General features: G+C 60.0%; 2 protein-coding genes across 3 annotated transcripts in view; both read right to left on the minus strand.

The window, feature by feature from the left end:
• LOC148050743 (uncharacterized) overlaps positions 1 to 23,393 on the minus strand; it is a 302,993-nt gene that overhangs the window by 19,437 nt on the left and 260,163 nt on the right. The window lies entirely within an intron of this gene.
• On the minus strand, positions 15,773 to 17,117 carry SOX2 (SRY-box transcription factor 2). Its single transcript, XM_009475015.2, has one exon. It carries the CDS (start codon positions 16,726 to 16,728, stop codon positions 15,781 to 15,783), a length of 948 nt encoding a protein of 315 aa, XP_009473290.2. The 5' UTR covers positions 16,729 to 17,117; the 3' UTR covers positions 15,773 to 15,780.

The following is a 23,393-nucleotide window of genomic DNA, read 5'->3' on the forward strand; positions in this document are numbered from 1 at the left end:
GTCGCCTTTTTGGCAGTGCAGCGGGCGACGAGAGAGACCTCTGATTTCCCCTCACGTCTCCCAGCAGCCAGAGAAAGGTGTGATCAGGTGGTCTTCTACTACAACAGGTGGGAACAAAAAATAAACACATCTCGGTGCATTTCTCATCGACTCAAATGTTGCTCGAAGAGCAGGAAGCACTCTTGCCTTCTACACCCGCTAAATGCTAAGATGGGAAGATGGGTTATGACAGCAGCCATTGGCTGTTTGCGCTAAAGCTGCAACGCATCCCCTTTATTTTAATCGCTTCTCCATTTGGGAAGAAAGCTGGGGAGAGGAGGGGAAGAGCTACTGCTACCGGCTGGGTGCGTACCTGCCCGGGCCCGGGGCCTGCAGAAGCCCCGGGAGAGCGGGCGCGCGGGACGCGGCAGCGGGGGACCCCCGGCTCTGCCCGGCCGGGCATCCCGGCCACCACGCTGCGTTGCGACAGCGAGAAAATCGGAGGAGAGACGGGGCGCTCCAGCGCGCTGCGCGCAGAGGAGGCTGCCCTGGCAGTTATTTAGGCTAAAAATCTGCTGTCAACTTTCCCCCCCCGCCAGGATCAGCAAGGTGCGTTTCTGTGGGCCGATTTGTTTGCTTTTGACCAGGCGCGCTGCGAATTGTGGAAGCTTTCCGTTTACCTTTTCTTCTTTAAGCGTTTTAATTATCATCGCTGACCTGTTGGGCATACCTACAGTATCAATGTCCCTTCTACATCGCTGCCTTCCCTTTCTCTGCGTGTTTCTGCTATTTAACACTTGCTACCTTTGCCATTAGAGTCCTAGAGTGACCCCCATGGGTATCTTTGAAAGAAAGACCCTCTGCATTCCAGCACTGCCTCCTTACCCAAGTAATAGCAAAGGGACCATTCAGCCACACGGACCACACTGAAGCATTAATTAGGCTGATGAAATCCATAGAAATGTATGGATTCAGCATAATCGAGTTTCTTCTGCTGACTATAGTTAAGGAATACGTGACCAGCTGGGAGAATAGAAAGTACTGTTAGGGTGAAGTCATGCATGTAATTGAGTATATTTAACATAACCATTTTAATGATCGGTGATTAAAAGTGCATCTACTTAAATTGTATACCTCTGCAATTTGTCCATATCAACTTTAGAGCACACACAAAGAAAAGGTCGTCATATAAATTTATAAACAAGATCCCTTCCCGGCTACACATGACTCGAGCTGGAATGATAACTCGGCCGCGGCGAGGGGGGAAAGGCCTTTCGCGAGAAAGCGGCTACGCCGGTGCGATATTAATTAATCACTGGTTTGGCCCCCTTTCTCTCCTCTGCAGTCACAGTATTAGAAGTGCATAATAAGTGAGTTTTCTTTTCATCCGTAATTATTTATAACAATTAGATCACTCGGGGAAAAAAAAAAAAATCCCTGGGTTTCTTTCCCGTATTAAAGGAGTACCGTTCCCCTCGCTTGGCAATATTGCCTGTACTTCTCCGGGTGTGTGCACGTGTGCGCATATTTAAATAAAACGGTTTTTTCCGCAGAAATGTTGCGGGGCACCCAGCAAAGAAACGGTAACGGTTCCAACTTCTGCCCCGGCCAAACCTGGGCGGCCGGAGCTGGCGGGCAGGGCCCGGGGGAGCCCCGCCGGCCGGGAACGCTGCTCCGCGGGCCGCATCCCCCAGAGCTGCTCCGGGGGCCGCATCCCCGAAACCGCTCTGGGGACCGGATCCCCGAAGCTGCTCCGGGGGCCGCATCCCCGAAGCCCGGGCGCTGGGAAGGCTGAGCGTCTCTCCCTCGCCTATTCAGCCTGCCCAGGCTGGCTGCAGCGAATAAATAGAGTCATTGTGGAGCCCCTGCACAAACCGACCCAGCGCCCTCCCCCACCCTGCTCGCCCTCCCCCCGGCCCTTTATGCTTAAGCGCGCACAAATCCGCAGCCGCTTCGCACTAAGAGGAGCCCAAACTTTTCTTCCCTTTACTGTACGACGCCTGTGGGAACGGTTTATTCGCACGTATGGAATATGTACTTATGGCAGCGAGACGGGGGTTCACGCTGGGTGAGGGAAAACAGGAGCCTGCCCGGGGCAGGGCCCCCCCTGCCCTCTCCCCGCCGCAGACAACGGTTCAAAGTAGCCAGATGCATTAAACAGCCACAAAAGGGGCGGGGGGGGGGGGAAGGTTCGCTTCGGTTTCTGGTGGAAAGCTGCAGCCGCTGCCCCGCTCCCAGCCCCGCGGCGAGCTGGAACCCATTTGGGGCCGTCCCCGCCCGCGGGCGCACCTCCGCGCCCGCGCAACTCACCGCGGCGAGAGAACCCGCGGCCCTGAAAGCGTGTTTTTCTTCCAGCTATGGTGGCACTTAAATGATAATGCGGGCAATGAAACTGGGGAGATTTATATCTTTTGGAAAGTAGGACGAGCCAGATGGTAATAGCGTCATTAACAAACAAACTTAGGATCTGCAAGTGAAGCTTGAAATTGGGAAAGAGATCTGGAGAACAAAAGGAGCTGCTGTTGCGGGCGGGGGGGAGAGTCCCTCCTCTGCCGGCCAAAGCTAAGAGCACATTCTGGAGGGGCTGCTCCTGCCCAGCGCTAGATAATAAACGACGGCTTTTTCCTCCCCTGTTGTGACTGAGAAAGGACAGAGAAAACTTTTGCAATAGGCAAATGTGGCATTTATTTATGCGTAACCCTTTGTAGTCTCAAGTGTCCCAAATGGGCCTTTAATTCAAATCCCTAGTTTGATACGGAGGGATCGCTGCTCCCAAGTTTATTTTAGAGAAACAAAGCCCCGCTTGTGGAAGTCGAAGGGCCAAAAGTTCAGTAATGATTTTTTGGAATTCATAGTAACGAATAAATAGTAAAGGTTAAACGTTATTTGCGGAGAGAGTGGAAACATCTGCGGGATTTGTTGCGTCCTCTCGTCTTGTCCCTTTTTGAGTTTTTTTCCCCTTTTTTGTTTTTACCCTAGCCGGTCCCAGGGCAGGCCCGGGTGCGGCAGGGCCGGCGGGGGAGCGGGGAGGCCGGGGGGCCCCGCCACCCTCCCGCCCGCCTCCCCTCCGTCGCCCTCGGGAGCCCGGGCCGCGCCGCGGGTGTCTCGGCGGGCAGCGGAGAGGCCTTCAGCGCGGATTTACCCGGCGGAGGGCCCGCGAAGGCCGCAGGGCCGCCCGCTCCGGGGCCTGGGCAGGAGGGACGGGGGGTTGGCTCCGCGGTTTCCACCAGCGTGGTCCCAAAAGCGAGAGAGATGTTTGGGGGCCTTTAGAAGATCCCCGCATCTCCCTTCCGGAGTGAAGTTGTTGGTGATTAGGCGATTAATGATTTAAAAGATGCCTGTTAACGGCCCCAAGTTGAGAGACAGGGACCCACGCTCTAAAGTAAAAATCTAACGCGATTTTTTTAAAATGTGCTGGAGATCTTTAAAAGCCCCGAGGACTTACCCTTAAGGCATTATTCAAAGAAAAAAAAAAAACTGAGGCTGGCGGTTCGTCACAGGCAATTGTAAAGGGTTTCAAAGGACCGATCAAACGAGTTGGAGAGTAATCTACATTAAAGTCCGGATGGCAGTGTTACAACATGCACCTGCAGGGTATTTGCTATCCGTGCCCCTTACAGAGCTACAAATCACCATTAAAGAAAGCTGCTTAAGCTTCCTCCTCGCTTCTAGAAAGACTTACTCGGCTCCTTCACTTTGATATTTATACATCTTGTTATTGATAAGTGCGGGGCTGTTCAGCGCTCCCTTCCCCCCCCCCGGGCTGCTCCCGGGCACTGCGGCACCCCCGGCTCGGGCGGGGTCGGCCCGGCCCCGCCAAGGACACGCGTGGGCGCGGGGTCCCCCTCGGCGGCGCCCCGGGTCTGGGGCTGCGCCGTGGGCTACTCACCCGGCGGCGGGGGCCGGGCCGAGCCGTCCCGCGGGGCTCCCCACCGCCGCGGCGGGCGCAGGCGTGGAAATGAGCTCGGTCCGGGGGAGGGGCGGCCCCCGCCCCGCCGCGGCTCCGGGACATCTCCCTCCTGCTCGGGGTTTTGGGGCAAGTGGCGGCAGATTCCTCCACCGCTGCGCGGAGCGCGGAGCGGGCGCGGTTAACCCTTGGCACGCCGCGGGGCCGCCGGCAGGGCCCCGCCGACCCCCGCTCCCCCGGGCAGCGCCCTGCGTGGCGGTGCTCCCCCGGCAGGGGTGTCAGCGGGAGAAGTGAAGTTGTAAAGCAACCAACCAACCCGGGAAAGGGAGAACTAAACTAAAAAAGAAGGGGGGGAAAGGAAAAAGAAAGAGAAAGGGGGAAAAAAAAAATCAAGGTTTTCCAGCCACTCGAGGCGAAAAAGGCGCAAAGGCCAAGAGGGATTCACCGGCCGCTTCCCAGCGCTGCGGGCGGGGCTGGCAACCCCGGGTCCCTGACCCTGGGTTCCCCTTTCGGGGAATTTCGGTGCCCAGGTCTGTGTTTTCAGTACTTCCCTCGAGTGGGTTCTGGCGAACAAACACGCAGACCCGCCCCGGGGCGGGCGTGGGGCCGGTGCCCCCGGTCGCGGAGGGCCGGGGGCCCGGCAGCCCGAGGCACAGCCCCGGGACCCCGGCACCGCACGGCTGCCCCGGGCCGCTGTGGGAGCCCCCGGGAGGCAGCAGAAAGGGGCTTCGCCGCGCTCGCTGCGGAGAGGATTTAGCTGCAGTTTGTCTGGGAAATGAAAAGAAAAGGGAATAAGAGGAAAAACAGGAAAGGGAGGGAAAATACCCCGACTTTGGTGTATCTGCCCCCTCTCTTGGCACCCCTGGCAGCCACCGCCCCCCCCGCTGGCGGGGCGCATCCCCGGGCGCGGGGCTGGGCGGGGGCTCGGCGGCGCTGCCAGCGCCCCCCGCCCGAGCCCGCACACCGGCCGCTCCCCGCCGAGCTGCCCCGGGCGGGCCGGCGGCGCGGGAGGGCGGCGGGGCCCGGGCCGGCCCCGGGCGGGCGCCCCAAGCGCAGGGGCCGGGCCGGCGCAGCGCCCGCGGCGGCCGCTCCGCGGAGCAGCGCGCAGCCGGGGCCGGGGGGATGCGCGTCCCCCCGCCACAGGTCGCGCAGCTGCTCCCTGGGAGCCGCCCGGGGGATGCCCGGCCCCGCAGCTCACGGCTGGTGCCGCGGGGGAGCCGGGAGGGCTTGGGCCGGAGAAGGGGGGGTCGGAGAAGCAGGACCCCCCGGGCGGGCGGGCCCTGGCACCTTCCTGCCACATAACGGCGTGCGCAGCTTGCCGTCGCCTCCAAACTGTTGCCAACCAGCCGCCGGCAGGTTTGCAGGGCTGGCAAGGAGGTGGCGAACGGCAGCGCCGAGAGCCCAAAGCCCCCCGGCCCCCCCGGCCCGCGGCTGACGGGGGGCGAGCGAGGGGCGAGCGAGGGCGAGCGAGGGGCGAGCGCGCCCCGGGCCGGGCGCTGATGCGGTGCGAAGGCTGAAGCCTGCCGCCTGAAGGGCTGTATAGCAACGGGGGGAACGGGGTGTATTTGCGAGGGGAAGATTTAGGTTGTTGCTAGGATGTGAGAACAAAAAAATCTTCAATAAGTCGGGGAGGGGGGAGGACGGGGCCGTGGGGGAGGAAGGGGGGTTACAAGGTTTGTCACAGGGAAAAGTGCAGACATCTGCTGGAACTTCCATATCTAAGCTGTTCATTTACAGGAGCCAACTTCTGAAATCTCCACAATTAGATCTGCATTGTTCTTTCTCAACAACACTGCCTAGAAAGAAAAGGTCTTCTCTGTCGGGGCCAATCCAACGAAGCGTTTGACGTTATTAAATAATAAAGCGATTGTGATTTACATTGTTGTTCAGAAAAAGGGCCAATTATCCACTGTTATGTTGCCATAAAGATCATATTAACTCGAATTAGTAATCAAACAATATGCTAGCGTTAAAAGTATAGAGAGGACAACGCGACTGGTCTTGTTGCATCCTCACTTTTCCTTGTAAAACCAGAAGCATAAATACACTTGAAAGAGGCGCAGAAACTCCATCCTTAACGGGGAAAAACGTGGGAGAGGTACCAGCGCTTGTGATTAATGGTCCCCCGTGTTGACTGTTTTCAATTAATCCAAAGCCACCCAAATCTCACATTGGTTTTTCTGTTTACAAATTAATTCTTCTTCCGAATATCACGGGAAATGTTCCTCCACGCTCCGCGAATCGGGGCGATTTTTTTGTTGCTGTAGGGCTGGGCTTAGGATTGGGATTTTGGGGCGCGTTTTGGTTTTGGTTTTTGTTTTGTTTTGTTTTTTTTTTTTCAGAGTAACGTTTTTAAAAGGCGTTTGATTTCAATCCAAAGACGAGCCTCACCGCCACCAAAAGGCAAACCCAGCCGCATCCTTGCACTCCAGCAAATTTCCCCTGCCGTAATCAAATCATTATTTTTATTAAAGCAGTTATTAGGTTTATAACTCATTTGCCACTTAAATTTGTGCAACCAAGCAAGGCGATCTAAATAGGTTCGAGTCGCCCCTTGGGTGCGGGACGCGGGCGGTAAGAGGGGGGATTAACGCGGGGTGCGGGCGGCCGCGGGCCGCGGCGGGGGCAGGGCGCGGGGCGGCTGGGACCCCCCTCCCGCCGGGACGGGGCCCGGCGGCCCGGCCCCGGGGGAACGGGCCGGGGGAACGGGCCGGGCGGCGGCCGGCGCTGGGAGCGCTCCCACTTGTTGGCCGCCGGCGAGGCGATGCCCTGCGCCGCCGCACGCAGGGCGGGAGCGGGCGCCGCTTCCCGCAGGGCCGCACCGGGGCGATCGCCCCTCTCCGGCGCGGGCGAGGTCCCCGATCGCCGGACCCGCAGCGGCGCCCGCCCGCCGCCTCCAGCGCCGCTCCTCGCCAGCGCCGTTCGCGAGCGGCCGGGGGGGCTCCCCTGGGAGCCCAGGCAACAACCGGTTCGCCGCCAGCCTCTCCCGGTTAGCCGCCCCCAGGCAAAGAACGGCTTCGCCAAACCGCTCCGGCAGCTGAAGTCACCACGATGAGGGGGGAAAAGAACTTTCACAGTAACGTGGGGGGTTGTAAGCAAGCGCCGAGCCGTTTTCCTCAGCAAGCGTACCCAAAAGAGCTTAATCTGCCTCTCGCAGGACAGGCGCAGGGGGACCGGCGGGGCGGCGCCGGGATGCCCGGAGCTCGGCCGCGGGGGACGGGCGCGCCCAGGGCGCGGCGGGGAGGGACCGGCCCCGCCGCCGGGCAGCGGGCAGCGGGCAGCGGGCAGCGGGCAGCCGGCAGCGGGCAGCGGGCAGCGGGCAGCCGGCAGCGAGCCCGCCCCGGCCGAACCGCGGGCAACACTGGGGTCCCCGAGTGTCACCGCCGGCCTTCCCCTGAGCAGACCGCGGGGGGGGGGGGGGGGGGGCACCGACGGAAACAAGCCAAGAAAAACCAATCTGGACAGAATTAATAGGAGCGCAAAGTTTTTATCCCTGTAGAAGGACAATATATTAAGCCAAAAAGGAGACAGGTTATCTCTGAACAGGATTAATATACGTCCGTGTATAGGATTAGACCATCTCATCCATTTAAAAACAGTGCCTCTCCTCCGCCCCACACCATTTTATTACATACATTAAAAAAAAAAAAATAAAAACTTTCCCCGTGAGGAGCAGTTGGAAAACGCATTTTATTAATCGAGAGCCTTTTTTTTTTTTTCCCCCTAATCAAATGCAACTGATGGCCCTGAATGAGCCGCCTTGTGAGGAAACGGGCCATTTTTTAAAACCTGTGATCAAAACAGACCTGTCTTCAGAGAGAGCACAGCAGATTTAAATGTTGGTCAAAAGGAGTCACAACTGTTCATTAAAAGCAAACCCTAACTAGTGCTAATGTATAGCCATTTTGTGAGCTCAGGACTGTGGAAAGAGGCGAAGAAAGTCTGAGAGTGTGAGCTGATGCCGTGCTGGCTGGCAGTGTGTGGTCTATTGTAGGGAATGTGCTTTTTCCACTGAACAGAGAGCCCCCCTCTTTTATTCCCCAGCTCTACTGCACCTGCACTGGATCAGGGAGCTACTGCCATTCACCACATCAACAGAGAAGACATCTCTGACAGCACTCAATTCATTACATTTCTTCCTGCTTTTCAAACCAACACACAAAAAAAAAAAAAAAAAAAAAAAGAGTATTGCCAATCAGTGCCGGGGGGGAGGCAGGGAAGAAATCTTACAATACTTTATATTCGCCACTCATTTTGGATTTCATTAGCCAGAAAACTCACTTCTCGGCCAGTTACAACTTTTTCTTTCTTCCTTTCTTTCTTCCTTTCTTTGCTGCGGGGGCCGCTGGAAGCCGGGGCTGGGGCGGGGGCCGCCTCCCCGCCCGCGGCCGGGCCCCCGCAGCCCCGCAGCGCCGAGCGGGGGGCGATGCCGGGTGTCCCCGGCAGAAAGAGCTACAAGTTGATCCATAATTCATGGCGGCGGAGCAGGCTGCGCCGGGAGAGGGGGACCGGCCGCGGGGCCGGGGCTGCCCGCCGCGGCGGGGGCGGGGAGCGCCGGCCCCCCCGCACCGGCCAGAAAGTTGCTGCCGGCGCAGCTCCTCCGAAGGGGCTCCGGGGAACTGAGGGGTAGCCCGGTTTCTTCGAGAACCGTTTTTCAGAAGGATTTGCAAGCGAAAGAAACGGAGCCGAGGGGTCTGGATTCAGGTATTTGATCTCGCCGGACCCAGCATCTCACGGGAGCGGCCCCGGCGGCCGGCACGGCGTTACCGCCGCTGTCCCCGCTCGGGTCCCTCGGCCCTCCGCCGCTGGGCCACTCCACTTTCCAAAATCCAAAATAAAAACCTTTCTGTTTGAAAGAAACAAAAAAAAAAATCGGTATTTCCCCCCTTTCTGGCCCATTTTCCTCCATCGCCAGCAAAAGCAAACACTCCTGGGTATTTTTTCTCAGGCGCTGGCAAAGAATCGCACCCCCTCGGTGGGATCTCAACAGAAACAAATCACAAGGAGCTCTTGCCTACCTGGAAAGTAGGAGGAAATCCGATTGTCTGGGTCGGGTGTAATGTGTGTATCGATAAGGAAGACACTGCCGCCTGAGAAACGGGACCCCATGAACCTACGGGTTTCCTGACATCAGCCCCGCGGGGAAGTGTGCTTGGGAAATACCGATCCCCGGGACGGGCCCGGCGCCGCGGCTGGGTGTGCGCGGCACGGGGAGGCCACGGGCGAGAGCCCGCCGCAGCGCAAGCCCCACTCGCGGGAGAGCCAGATTGCTTTTTAGGCTAAAACTAATAATTTCATAACTGATTCACATTCAATCTGGCGCCGGTGACGTCACGGGGCATTAGCATACGAGGAGGGATGAAGCCAGTGTGGCTGGAGTTGATAAGGTGCCTCCTGAGGAATTCGCTGCTTGTTTTCATACATTAATTATTTCTCTGTCTTCCGCAAGTTTGGCAATTTGTAAGAGCTTAAAGGAACGATCATTCCAAGCAAAGCCAGAAGGACACCTTGCAGAGCTGCTCCCGCCGCAGCCGCGGCTCTGGCAGCAGCCGGGAAGCCCCGGCCCCGGCAGCCCCGGTCCCCCAGAGCCCCGGCCCCGGCAGCCCCGGCCCCGGCAGCCCCGGCCCCCCAGAGCCCCGGCCCCGGGCGCAGCCGGCCGGCCCGGCCGCCCCGCAGAGCGCGGCGGGGGTCGGTTCTAATTAAGCTGGACCCGGCCCCGGCCGTCCTTAGTCGCCCGAGTAAGCTCCGCTCGCCCGGCCGGGCCTCCCCAGGGCCCGGGAGCTGCCCGCAGGGAGGGAAGGCGGCTTTGCAGGATCGGGCCCGCAGCCTGGGATGCGTGTGAGTGCGTGTGCCCAGGCACCCCTCCGCAGCCTTCCCGCGGGAGAGGCTCTGCAGAGGCCCGTTTCTCTCCAGCACCCGGTGGGATTCCCCCCCTCCACCCCCCGCCCCGTTAATCACGACTTTCTGCAAAAAAAGCGCCCGCATTACGTCATCAGCCCTAACTGCTGCGGAGATGACAGGGTCACCGAGGTCCCGGGGCGGGGGAGCCCTCAGGGGGCCGGGCCTCCCCTCCCGCTCCCCGGCCCGCAGCGGGGGCCGGTCGGGCGGGGGTCCGGGCAGCCCCGTGCCCGCCGCCGGGCCCCGCGGCCGGGGGCGCGCCCCGGGGGGAGGCGGCCCAGCTCGGCGCCCCGGGGCTGGCGGGGCTCCCCCGGGGCTCTCCGGGGTCCCGCTGCCCCCACGGCCCCTGGGAACCGGCGGCATCGCCGCCTGGGCCCCCCCGAGCCCCGCCGGGCCCCGCAGGAGTGGCCTGGCCGACCCCCGCCCCGTGGGGTGCCCCCCAGGGACCCCCGAGCTGCGGGGCCTCTCGCTCCCCTGCAGCAGTCACCGGCCCGGGGACAAGCGCTCGGCGGCGGGGCCGAGAGCTGCGAGGGAGGGGGGCTCTTGGCGGCGGGGGTGCAAACAACACACGGGGAAACCCTAAAAGAATTTTAAAAAGCGGAAACTGAAAAGAAAACCAACATAAAACCAGGCTGTAAAAGCTCCCGTCCGCATGGCAGAGGTCCTGCGGGGCGGCACGCCGCGCTGCTTCCCGCGGCCGCAGTCACCGGGAGAAACTCGGGGAGAAACGGCCCGGCCCGGCCCCGCTCCCCGGCCCCGCTCCCCGGCCCCGCTCCCCGGCCCGGCCCGGCCCCGCTCCCCGGCCCCGCTCCCCGGCCCGGCCCGGCCCCGCTCCCCGGCCCCGCTCCCCCGGCCCGGCGCCGCGGCCCGGCCAGCGGCTCTCAGCGGTGCGGGCCCCGCTGCGGGAGCGGGCCGGCAGCGACGGGCCTTCCCCCGCGGCGGGGCCCGGGCCCGGCTCCGGAGCGCTGCTGAAGGGTGATGAGAAGCTGCAGCCCCTTCCCCCCGCCGCACAGCCGCACGCTGACACACGCACACTCACACGCACTCACACACGCACACTCACACGCACTCACACACGCACACGGGGCTCGGCCACAGCAGCTCTGCTGCGGGCTGCAGCAGCGACGCTCAAACCCCCGGCGGCGGGGCCCGGGTGCCGCTTTGCCCCCCGCCCCGCCGAGCCCCCGGCGCCGAGCGGAGCGGAGCGGGGCCGGCAGCGCGGCCCCCGGGCGGGGGATGGAGCTGGCCCGGCGGGGACGGAGGTGGCCCGGCGGGGATGGAGCTGGCCCGGCGGGGACGGAGGTGGCCCGGCGGGGACGGAGGTGGCCCTCCCGCCCTCGCACAGCCCAGCGTGCCGCGGCCGGCGTTCCCGTCCCCGGGTCCCTTGGCTTTGCAGCTCGCCGGTGAAGAAGCCCCGCACTCACTTCAGCGCTGCGCGTCCTCGCCAAGCGAAGTGATTCCTCAAAAGCAAACTAGTACCGAACTCCTTGCAATTCCCCGTGCCATCGTCAGAAAAACTGGGTTTAATTACCAAAACTGAAATAGCGGCGGTGCTAACTAGCAGGCGATCAAACCGCAATCAAACTTCAATCTCTGAGCAGTTAGCTATAAACTGTCAGCAACTGAAAAGTAAACCTGGTGCACACAAAGGCTCTGTTTAATTTTCTTGTTGTAATGGCTCTAAATGAGGACCCCATCACTATGCAGTTAAGCGGTGTTGCTTGTCCCCCTGAGGCGCTGATCAGTTCTTTTTAATGTGAGAAAACTGGCAGCTCGAAGCCCGTCAATGGAGCTCCCACAACAAAAGTCCTGAAAAGCTGAATGAATTGGGTTTGTAATTACTGCTTCCCTCTCCCCCCTTGCAGCTTATCTCTTATTCATTCAACATATATTATTGTCACCTAATCGCACACTCCCAACATTTTTTTTTTTTTAGTATCTACTACTGCGGACATGTTTGTTGTAGAAATTAAACAAAATAATCCTCCCTTCTCTCGCCCCCCCCCCCCCCAACAACAAAAATGTTGAAACGACAGTGGCAGGCGAGGCTGGCTGGCGCTAAAACGCGAAGACGAAGCTCTCCTGCCACCTGAATGTCAGCACTTCGCAGACAGCCTCGGAAACCTCGTACGCACCGAGGCAGGCTTCGGATTTTAATATTTGAGTTAGATCAGAACTTAAATAACTGAAGTGTATCTAATCGCGCCTATCAGTAATGGGCCTCTCTCCTTCAGCGGGACCGACGTTATATACCGCTGAAACGGCTGGGCGGCCTGCCTGCGGCTGGCAGGCGGACAGACGGACGGACGGACGGACAGAGGGGCGTGCTGCCCGCCGGGGGGCGGGGGGGGGGGCGCCCGCCGGGGCCAGGCCGCGGCTCCCCGGGAGGAACGGGCGCCTTCGGCCGCGCCGGGCCCGCCGCTGCGGAGAGCAGCACGGCTCTTACAGCCCAGCCCGCTAACAGTCTAAATAATTAATTGAACCATTGCTCTTTGACCCTTGGAAAGTCCAGTAGGGACCCGTTTGTAGTAATAATACCCCCGAATGAGCCCTTGTCAAATATTCATTTAGTGGTTAATGTGAGCGATTTCCCCCTGGGACAGTCTGTAATACCAGCTTCCCAGCTTTGGCAAGAAACCCTGCTAATCTACCTCTCCAGTTCCGCAAAATATTTTAACACCCCGGTCCTTAAAAAGCCGTAAAAAAATCACAGGGGAAACTATAATCTTATCCTTGGGCTCATTGCGGCGCGGCAGAGGGTTAGCGAGGCATCACTCCCGGGCCGAGCAGCGCCCCGGCTAGAAAGCCCAGCCCAATCCACCGGAGGGAAGGCACGGAGAACCCAAAGGTCTTCAGGAACCCAAAGCACATCCACCAGCGCCGCTCCACATCTCGGCCGCCGCAAACGAGAGCCCGGGGCCTTGGCTTAGGTGCCAATGGGGTTATTGAACGCGTCGACTTCAAAATGCGCAGCGGACGACGGCGTTCCTCCAACTAACGCTTTAAAAATACAATCGTTCAGCTGTAAGCGTAAAACGCTTGGGGAGATCCTCTCGGAAGGGATAAATGGATGGATGGGTGGGTGGATGGATGGAAGGAATCTGTCCAAGGCAGATCAGGTTTCAACCACATATATTCCACGCCGTACTCCGAAATCTAAGCTTAAACAAATTGCCCATATAAAAAGTTGCTGAATTCCCTAAGCCTGAATATGTGGCTTAGTGCCTTTTGTTTAACGGCATTAGCTCGCCTTCTCTATGCGAGTTGTAAAAGGACCAACATTTCCAACTACCCCCCTCGAATATTTTAGTTAGCACTTCAAAAAGGGGCCAGCCTGCATTGCTGTTAATTGGCTAAGATTCGCTTTTAAAAAATGGAATCGCAATATCGATTGGGCTTTTTATTCCCGGGTCTCTGCTCCCGGGGAGGCGAGCGGGAGCGGGGACGTGGGCTCGCCACCCCGTGAATAATCCCCAGGCGCGCTGCAAATGCTCGCAGCCCTGAAAAAGAACATTTTACTCGTGGCAGCACCGTAAAAGAGAGAGAAAAGGCTGGGAATCTGCAAGAATTGCTGTGCTGCCCGAGTACCGCGACGGTGCAGACATAAAAGGGACAAAGGGAGCTGAACTACAGACCCAGGCGGTGAGCAAACTCCGCATCTCCCAGTCCGGCAGTCCCAGTTTTCACCCGCACGCCAGCCTTCCAGGGGGGAGGCCTAGGAAACAGCACGACCAAATAAAAGCCACCACCAGCCAGGTCACTTTTTCGCCGTTAGTTTTTTGGTTGGTTTTGTTCGGTTCGTTGTTTTTTTTCCTTCTTCCTCCCCGAGCTAAAGCGAAATCCAGTGCCCGACAAGAAACACCAGCGAGAAGAGCGGAGCCGCGCCGGCCGGAGCGCCCCGGCGTCCCTCGCCTCGGCCCGCCGCCGCGGCCCGCCCTTGCCACCGCACCGCGCCGCGCCGCTGCCAGAAGACGCCACCGGTCCGCAACCGCACTGCCCCGAGCTCGCACCCGCTTTTTGGAAATTGTTGTTCCTGCTGTTCGCATCTCCCCCACGCGCGTTTCCCCAGGGAAGCGGCGGCCGGGCCGCAGGGGAGGGAAGGGGCGGCGGCGGCCCGGCGCTGCCCGCCCCTGCCCGGCCCGGCCCGGCCCGGCTCGGCCCGCGGGGACGGCGGGGCCCTCGCTCCTCCTGCCCGCCCGGCGCCGCCGCGGCTCTCCGGGGCTTGTGGCCGGCTGCCGGGCGCGTCCGAGGCCGGGCTTACGCCGCGCCGCCAACTTCAGACGCGGGATCCGAGAGCGAGCTGCGACAGAGCCCGAAAGCCTCCGGCCCTCGGCCGCTCGTGTTCGGTTGCCCGCTTTTCGTTGCTTCTCGCCTTCGCCCGGCCAAGCCCCCCGCCGCTCGCCTCCTCCGGCGCTGCCCCGGCGCGGGCGAGGGGCGCCCGGGAGCCGCGGCCCGGGGAGCGGGGAGCGCCCGGCCCCGCCGCCGCCGCGCCCGGGGGGGAAGGCGCCGTCGGGAAAAGGGAGCAGCGGCTTCTCCGCCGGGGCAAGCCGGGCTCCGGCTCGCAGGGCCCGGCCGGGCCCCCGCTCCGCGCCGCGCCGCTCCGCACCGCTCCGCGCCCCGCCGCAGGCAACAAGTGGTCACGGGCAACCGAGCCCGACCCCCCCGGCCCCATCGCGTCCGCGGGAGGGAAGGGAACCGGGGCGGAGCGGCGGGCCCCGCGTCCCCGTCCCCCGACGGAGGCAGGGGCAGCCGCTCCGCCGGCGCTGCCGCCCTCGCTCTACACGTACACACCAAAATATTCGTGCTTTCTATACATGGCTGCATTATTTATCGTGCTCGGTTGGCTACCGTGATACCGTCTGCTGCATGAATTATTTAAAAAACATCTTGCGTTACAAAAATAAATCCAAGACTCAAGCGGAACTTCAGTGTCCATATGTCAAAAATTTATTTATCTCAAACTGTGCATAATGGAGTAAAAACTTAACTGGAATATGTACCTGTTATAAGGATGGTATTAGTTCAAATATATACATGGACTGTCGGCAGACTGATTTCAAATAATACAGAGCCGAATCTTTAAAATACAACTACGGAAAATGAGAAAAAAAAAGAACTTAAAATATCATCACAATAAATTTACAGAAATATTACAAACCATAAGAAAATATTTCAAACACAGTAATTTCAGGTTGGTATTTTTCTCTCTCTCTCTCTTTTTTTTTTTTTTTTTTTTGCTTTTCTTTGAACAGGATGAAGTCTGGAAACAAAAAGTTATTATAAATTAACAAACGGCGTGTGAACCTGCATGGCAATTTTTGCTTTTTAACAAGAAGTAAAAAAAAAAAAAAAAAAAAATTTAGTACAATCTAAACGTTTGCCCTTTTTCAGCAAACCAAGCCCATGGTTCGCCAGTACTCATCCTACCTTTTTTGCTTTTTGTACAATTTCTAAAACAATTTAAATGTCCAAATGCTGTAAAATAATTCCCTCTCCTCTCGCAGCTGCTGCACATTCAGCTGCCACAGCCACGACGCTCCAAGTAGACTCTATTTTTAAAAAATAATTGGCAAATTCGCGCGTTTGTTTTTTTTTCCCTTCTCCCTCTGTTGCCGATGGACGTTCTGATTGCCATGTTTCTTTTGATAAATACTGTACAAAAGTTGCCTGCAAATATTAAAACATTTTCCTCTTCGCTCTTTGAGTCTAGCTCTAAATATTATTGGTAAAGACTTTTGCAAACTTTCTGCAAAGTTCCTACCGTTTTCACTAGAACTTTTTAAAAGTTTTGTGTAGTTGCTGCCCCTCCGAGATCTATACAAGTTCCTCGCCGGTTTAATTTCTGCGCCCCCCCCCCCCCCGCCGCCCCCCGCCCCGAGTTTTCTCTGTACAAAAATAGTCAAAAAAAAAAAAAAAAGTCCAGGATTTCTAATAAAAGTTTTTTTGTTGTTTGTTTTGCTTAGTTCGCCTTCCCCCCCGCCCCCGGCCCCTTTGTCTTACATATGCGATAGAGGGAGTGTGCCATTAATGGCTGTGCCAGGAACAGGTGCGCTCTGGTAGTGTTGGGACATATGAAGTCTGCTTGGGGCAGCTGGTTCTGGTACCTCGGCACCTGGGAGATACATGCTGATCATGTCCCGGAGGTCCCCCGCTTGGCACGGAGCCCTGGAGTGAGAGGAGGAGGTGACGACGGGGGGGCTGGAGCTGGATTCCGTCTTGACCACCGAGCCCATGGAGCCCAGGGCCATGCCCGGGGTCCCTTGCTGGGAGTAAGACATGCTGTAGGTAGGCGATCCGTTCATGTACGTCTGCGAGCTGGTCATGGAGTTGTACTGCAGGGCGCTCACGTCGTAGCGGTGCATGGGCTGCATCTGCGCCGCGTTGTGCGCGTTCAAGCCCGGGTGCTGCGGGTAGCCGAGCTGCTCTTGCATCATCCCGTAGCCGCCGTTGGTCCAGCCGTTCATGTGCGCGTAACTGTCCATCCTCTGGTTCACCCCAGCTCCCAAGGTGGCCCCAACCCCTACCCCGGTCGCCATGGTGTTGGTGCCCGGCGCCAGTAAGCCCCCTGGCAACGTGTACTTATCCTTCTTCATGAGGGTCTTGGTTTTCCTCCGGGGTCGGTATTTATAATCCGGGTGCTCCTTCATGTGCAGAGCTCTGAGCCGCTTGGCTTCGTCGATGAAGGGTCTCTTCTCCGCCTCGGATAAAAGTTTCCACTCCGCCCCGAGCCGCTTGCTGATCTCGGAGTTGTGCATCTTCGGGTTCTCCTGGGCCATTTTCCGCCGCTGGCCGCGGGACCAGACCATGAAGGCGTTCATCGGGCGCTTGACCCGGTCCGGGCTGTTCTTCTGGTTGTTGGCGGCCGAGTTGGAGTTGCCCGTGCCTCCCCCCGAAGCCTGCTGGGGGGCGGGAGGCTTCAGCTCGGTTTCCATCATGTTGTACATTCAAACGACTCTTGCCTGGAACCAGCCTGGAGCAGAGAAGCGAGGAGCCGCCGCGGCGAAGTCCCGAGCCGGACTTTTTTTTTTTTTTTTTCCTTTTCCTAGGGAGGGGTAGGAAAGGGGGGAGGGGGACTCCCCAAAACCACGCTTGGATCAAGATCAGGATCTTCCTCTTCGCTGATGGATTAATAATGCTAATAACTGCTATTATTGCCGCCGGAGCCTCGATTTTAAAAAACTTCTTCTTCCTCCTTTTCCCCTTTTCTCTGCCTGCCGCTCGCTCGCTCGCTCTCTCTCCACCTCGGTCTTAAAGAGCCAGCAAACTACTTTACCCCCTTTTGCAAACACACGCACTCTCTCTCTCTGCCTTGACAACTCCTGATACTTTTTTGAACAAGTTAATAGACAACCATCCATGTGATGGGGGCTTGTCGGGGAATAAATGCGCTGGCCCCGGCCAATCAGCGCTCGCCGGCTCCGCCACTGAGGACAGTCTCTACCCCTGGTTTTGCATGAAACGGGGCGGGGGCTCGGAGCCGCCGGGACGGCTCGGCGGGGGGGGCGGGCCCGGAGGCGGCCCAGGCAGCCGCTGGGGAGCCTTTGTATCCCCCCTTCCAGCAACAGGTCACACACGCCTTTTGGAGGAAGTGGGTAAACAGCATTGTTGCTACGTGGGGGATTTTTTGGTTGTGTGTCTGTTGGTTTGTTTTTTTTTTGGTTTTTTTTTTTAAGTTGGTGTTGGCTCGGGGCTGGGAGAAGCCGTGGGGGGAGCGGAGCGGGAACGGCTTCCCCCCGGCCCCCCCGCCTCTGCCCGCGGCCCTGGGGCCGGCGGGGCCGCCCGCCCGCCACCGGCCCTGCCCCTGCGGCGCTCGCCCCGGCCGGGCCGGGCCCGTGAAAGCGGAGCCCCCGGCCGGGTCCCGCTCCGCGCCCCCCCGCCGCCGGCGGCCGGGTGGGCCCCGCACAGCCCCGGGCCAGGCTGCGCCCTTCCCCCGGGCCCGGCTCCGCGCCGGGCCCCCCCGCACGACGCCAAGCGCTTCCCTCCGGCCCGGGCAGCGGGGCCGTCGGGCCCAAAGGCGGCTCCCCAAGCGCCCCCGCACCGCGCCGGGCGGGGCAGGGACCCCTGCGCAGGGGCCGGGCGGCCGGGCCCGGCGCTACCACCCGCCCGTTCCGCTGCCCCTGCCGTCGCTACGCGGGCGCACAAAGCGCGGGCGAAGTTTGCTTCCACTCCCCCTCGGGGTCCTCGTCGCTAAACCGCACTTGACGACAAAGCGGGGGGGGGGGGGGGGGGGGAGGTGAGGCCGGGGGGGCCGCTCGCCGCCCCCCCCCCCGCGGTCCCCCGCGCCGCTCCGCCCCTCCCCCGCCCCGCCTTTGGCTGCGATCGCCCCGCGGCGATGGGGCGGGGGGGGGTGCGGGGGGGTGCGGGGCGCCCCGCGCAGGGGCCGGGGCGCGGAGCGGCGGGGGCGGGGGCCGCGCCCGGGCGGCTCAGCCGCGGCGCTGCGGCGCCCCCTGCCGGCCCCGCCGCGCCCCGGGCGGGAGGCGCCGCCGGGAGCGGGAGGGGGACGGGGCGCGGGCGGGGGGAGCCGGCAATGACACCCCGACTGCACGGTTGTAACGATTAATAACAACAACAACAAACGCCGGCCGGCGAACACGGATGCGCCTTTTCCTGCGCGTGGATTACGCAAATAAGTGCGGTCGGGTTGAACGCGGGAACGTACGTACAGCCCCCGGTACGGGGCAGCTTAAGGCGTCGAAAAAGAGGTGCGAACGACGAGATGCGGGGCAGAAACGGGTCCCGACCGCCCGGACACTCCCGAGGGCACGGCGGCTCTCTGCTCGCTTCTTGTCCTCCCTGTGGTCCGCAGCCGATAACGTTATTAAAATAAAATCTTAGGGATAATTAAGTTTTTTTTGTAAAAGAAGGGGGGTGGGTGGCGGTGGTGGTTGTCCACCACAACAACCTGATGGCCGAGGGCTGGCGGTGCACAAGGCGAGCGTTATCTTTGCTCCGGCTGCAGCGGCAGGAGGTGCGCGGGGTGCAGGGCCGGGGCTCCGCGGGGTGCAGGCCCGGGGCTCCGCGGGGTGCAGGGCCGGGGCTCCGCGGCCCGGGGCTCCCCGCAGGCCCGGGGCCCGTGGGCCGCCCCGTGCACGCTGGAGGCCTCTGGGGCCTGGCCCGTTCCTAATTGCGTTTATCAAACGAATAAAGGATGGGAAATGCCCAACAATTGCGCTATCGGGAGTATTTACAGCTCTATTTTAATTAACTGTTTTAATTACCGATGCAATAAACTATCTGGCGCACATACATAATAATGCGCTACAGAAAACGAGGTGAGGGCTCGGGCTCCTCGGGGGCGTTCTGTCCCCTTCCCCCGGGTCGGGAGGGGTGCGGGAGTGCGGGCGCAGCCACCGAGAGGGGGAGCGGGGGCAGAGCGGGATGCCGGCCGCGAAATGCAGAAGATGAAACGGTCCCCGAGTTTTCTGTGTGGGTGACAATACCACCACCGCTCCCTGGAAGAACGCAGCCACGTTGGAAGGGCGGCCTGCGGAGGGGTGGTTTAATCCCAGTGGATTTACAAAATCGTTGCCTTTGCTGTAATTTATGGAAATGAAAAGTGCTCACATTAAACAAATAGTCTGCAAATGTTCTCCGTGATGGGCTCTGCGGCACACGCACTCTTACTTGCAGGTTGTGAGTTTCTTAAAAAGAAAATGAATGTCAACTGCTTGCATTTTACGTATTTACTGTTCTAATACTCGCCGATTTCTCGAAAAGCCCCAAGGATACAACCTATCGCGGTAACTGTATCGGAAAGAATATACACGTTTTCATATTATTTTTTTCCCTGAACCCACTGGTAACCAATCTAAAGCAAACTCTTAAGCAGTCTTGTGGAGATGGGAGATTGCAGCTCCATTTTTTGTCCTTAGCTGCAAATAGAGGTTTAACTTGCAGTAATTAGGTGAGAACTAGCCAAGCATCTTACTATTATGATGCTTGTTAAAAACGCTTCTTTTCTGCATCTGCATTTGAGTGTGTTCCCCTCCACTCTTAATCTTCTTATGGAAATGAAGGCGAACGGCAGGGAACCTGCAGAGACTTAGAGAATGTCCTTGTTAACTGGAATTTCTCAGCATTGCTAATTAGCAGAGTTTGACGACCACCAGTATTGGGGAAAGCTCTGTTTAGCCACTCACAAACCCTTCCGAGGAAGAGCAGACTAATTTTATTTTGTAATTAAAATCTGAAAAGGGGCCTATTTGACAGTTAGGGCTATGAGAGTTTTATCTCCCTGTGAAATAATTACTGCCTTGATAACTCAATTTTCTGCAAAATGTCAACTGTGAGCTCCAAAAGTTTTAATTTCATTACGTTAAAAAAAACAAAAAAAAAACCCAAAAACAAAAAAAAAACCAAACGCGAAGACGAAAATGTACGGAGCGATGTCCTCTTCCCCCTGCCGCTGCAGCGGCGGCCGCAGTCAGCCAGGGCAGTTGTGCCGCGCCAGCCGCGCCCCGCTCCCCAGGGAATTTCAAACCCGGGCGGGGAGGTGGCGGCGGCGCCCCGAGGGCGGGGGGGGCTGCGCCCCGGGGCCCTGCCGGGGCAGGCGGCGCGGAGCCCCGGCCCGGTGAACCCCTCCCCGGCGGCGGCCGAGCCCCCCGCAAAGCCGGCGCTCCAGTGAACTTGGGAAGTTTGGGGGCCGGGGACCCCCGGGGCTGCCCCGGCCCGGCCACCCTCTGCGGGGCCCGAGGCGGCCGTCGGGGGGATCCGGGGGGACCGAGGCGCTGGAGCAAGTGTAATCCACTCTGCTTACGTTTGGATATTTTTTATTATTATTTAAAACGGTTTAATCTCCTTTTTGTCCCTGCCTGTCCAGCAAGCAGCCCGATTGTCGCCCTCAGAAGTGGCATTACCCGCACAAACCGGGGAGGGGACCCCCCTTCGCCCAACAATTCCGCGCAGGGGCTCCGAGGACCCTCCGAAGCCGGGGCATGCGGGGGCAGCTCCGCGTTCCTCCCGGCCCCCTTTCAGCCGCCTTCTCCCTAAGGAAACCGCGGGGCCAGCACACGTGCGGCCGGGAGGCCGGGGAGGGAGGCCGGGGAGGGAGGCCGGGGGATGCGGGGCCTCCGGGCGGCCCCCGCCACCTCCCCTGCCGGCCACCACCGCAGGCAGGAGCCCGCTGCTGGGGGGGATCGGGCGTTAAAAAACAAAGCGCGGGGAGGTTAAAAAAAAACCCAAACAAGAAAACAAACAAAAAAGAACCCTCTCCACCTTTCTCCAGCGCTACGAGAAGCGAAATAAATAAATGAATGAATGAATGAATACATAAAGCTGGGATCCTGGGCCGAGCTTCGGGCGCGCCGCGCAGCGCGGAGGGGCCGCCGCGCACCCAGCGCCGCTCGCAGCCGCTGTCCCGGGCCCCTGGCCCCCGGAGAGGCCGGTTGCCCAGGGGGCTGCCAGGGCTCCTCGCAAACAGCCGCCAGCCGCCGCAGGCTCCCCGCCATCCCCCCGCCCCTGCCGCAGCGCTCCCGCACCTCCCGCCCGGGGGGAGCAGAATTGAGCCCCCGACTTCTTCTTACAGGACCTTAAAAATAAATCGGAAAATCAAGCACCAGGGGCGAGGATAAACCGAGGAATTGCTGCACCACGTAAGGGGGTGAAATTACAGCTGAATGCAGGCCCTTTAGCGGGAAAGCAGCCCCCTCGAGCAGGATCCTTTTTGGCAGTCTATTTAAAGTTATCTTTCCTTCCTAGTCTTATAAGAACAAATGAGTTTTCTTTTCCCATTGTAGTTGAATGAACTCATGTATATTAAACACAAAACCCCTCCTGAAGAACGCTAACTGCTTTGCTTAAACCCACAAAGGCACAAAAATCCAGAATTGAAGGTTTCCAATTCCTGAATAAGTCCCCTTAACTCTCTCGGGCTCACAGGAGAGAGAGAGATCGGGGACGTTTTCTGAAAGTCTTAATGCCTGGAAGGGGCTCTCTCAAATAGAGACGTGTTGGCTTTTGCTGAAGTTGGGGCTGCTATTTTATTTCCCTCCTTCCCCTTCACCATCTTTCTGCTGACTTGAGAAGATAATGGTGTAAAAAAGTGTCCGTCCGTGGGATCCCACGTGTCGCCCGCACCAAATGAAGCCCTCCTCGGCCCCGGCGCGGTTTTGCTGGAAGTCTGCCGGCCCCTCCGCTGACGGCGCCCCGTTTCCCCGCGCAGGCGGGCGGTTTCGGGGGGAGCGCCCGGGTCGCAGCCTGGGCTGCCCCGGGGGGCACCTCCGGCCCGGGGGGCACCTCGGGCCCGGGCCGCCCCACCGCGGGGCGAGAGCACAGTCAAAAGAAGGGGGGGGAGAAGGGAAAAGAAAAAAAAAAAAAAAAAAAAAAAAAAAAAAAGCCCTTTCCAGTGATTCTCAGATCACTGACACGATCGCCTATAATGGAGCCAAGACGGTGACTTTTATCTCGCTGTTCCTCATAGTCCTTAATTTGGAGCTCATTGACAGGACAGACGGTAATGACACTTTCAGAACTGTTATGGTCTGGAGTGACAATCTCTCCATCTCGCCCCTGCTTTATTGACACCATGGGCTCATTGTGTCAACTTAGGCTTGCGATTTCAGAATTCTCCAGCGACGGGCTCGTTGGGGGGATTTTAATTCAAATTATAGACTAGCTGTCTATACTGTGGATTCATATTTAGACGGCGCCTAATCGGAGCAGGGAGACGGCGCTATAAATAATCGCACCGCCACCTCCCCTGCGCCTGCCCGCTGTCCTCCTCCCCCCGGGAACCCGGGGAGCCCCGCCGGGGCGGCGGGGGGCGGCGGGGGGCAGGGGCCGCCGCCCGGGCAGCGCGGGGGCCCGGCCCCTCCTCGGCACCGCCGAGCCACCGGCGGGGCGGGAGAAGCGCCGGAGGCACAGGGACCCCTGGAGCCCCCGGGCTGCGGGGGGGGGTCACAGCCCTTTTGCCCGGGAAAGCACGGGGGAGCGGGGCCGAGGCCCGGGGTGCCGGCCGGGGGCAGCGGGGCCGGGGGCGGCCGAGGGAGGAGGAAGGCAAGGCGCGGGGGGAACCTGGCGTGCGAGGCTGCTTTTCGGGTTTGTCTCTGCCAGTCTCCCCTTCCACCGCCCGGGAGAAAGCCGTAGGCAACGCCGGCAGCCAAAAAACCTCCTGCCAAATGACATAAACAAACTAAAAATGCACTTTTCCTCCAGGTGGAGATGAAGGAGAGGGCGCACAGAGCTCCCCCCCTGCCGCCAGCTGCCTGCCGAGCCCGGGACCCGCTCCCCGACCTCCAGCACTTGCTCCCTCGGGTGCCGCCCGCAGAGCAACCCGGGCGGCGCCCCCCAAAACCGCACCTCGGGGGGGGGGGGGGGGACGGGACGGCCGCTGCGGCCCCCGCCAGCCCCTGCCCTCGCCGGGGGGCTCCGCGGCCCCCGCCAGCCCCTCGCCGCCGCTGCCACCAGCGCAGCCCCCGCCCGCCACCGGTTCGGCGCGCACCTTTCGGCAGCAGCCGCCGCGCCGCGGGCGGAGTGCCTCCCGCTGCGCCCTGCGCACCGGCCGCGCCGCGCTCTTCCCGCCGCAACCGCCACAGAACATCTCTGTTTATAGCCGGCCTGGCAGATCTACACAGATGTACGGTTCGGAGTTATATATACCCAAGGCACGCTA

This window comes from Nipponia nippon, unplaced genomic scaffold (genome assembly GCF_047370975.1).
Source record: "Nipponia nippon isolate SJK-2023a ecotype South Korea unplaced genomic scaffold, ASM4737097v1 scaffold_7, whole genome shotgun sequence".
NCBI classification, from domain to species: domain Eukaryota; kingdom Metazoa; phylum Chordata; class Aves; order Pelecaniformes; family Threskiornithidae; genus Nipponia; species Nipponia nippon.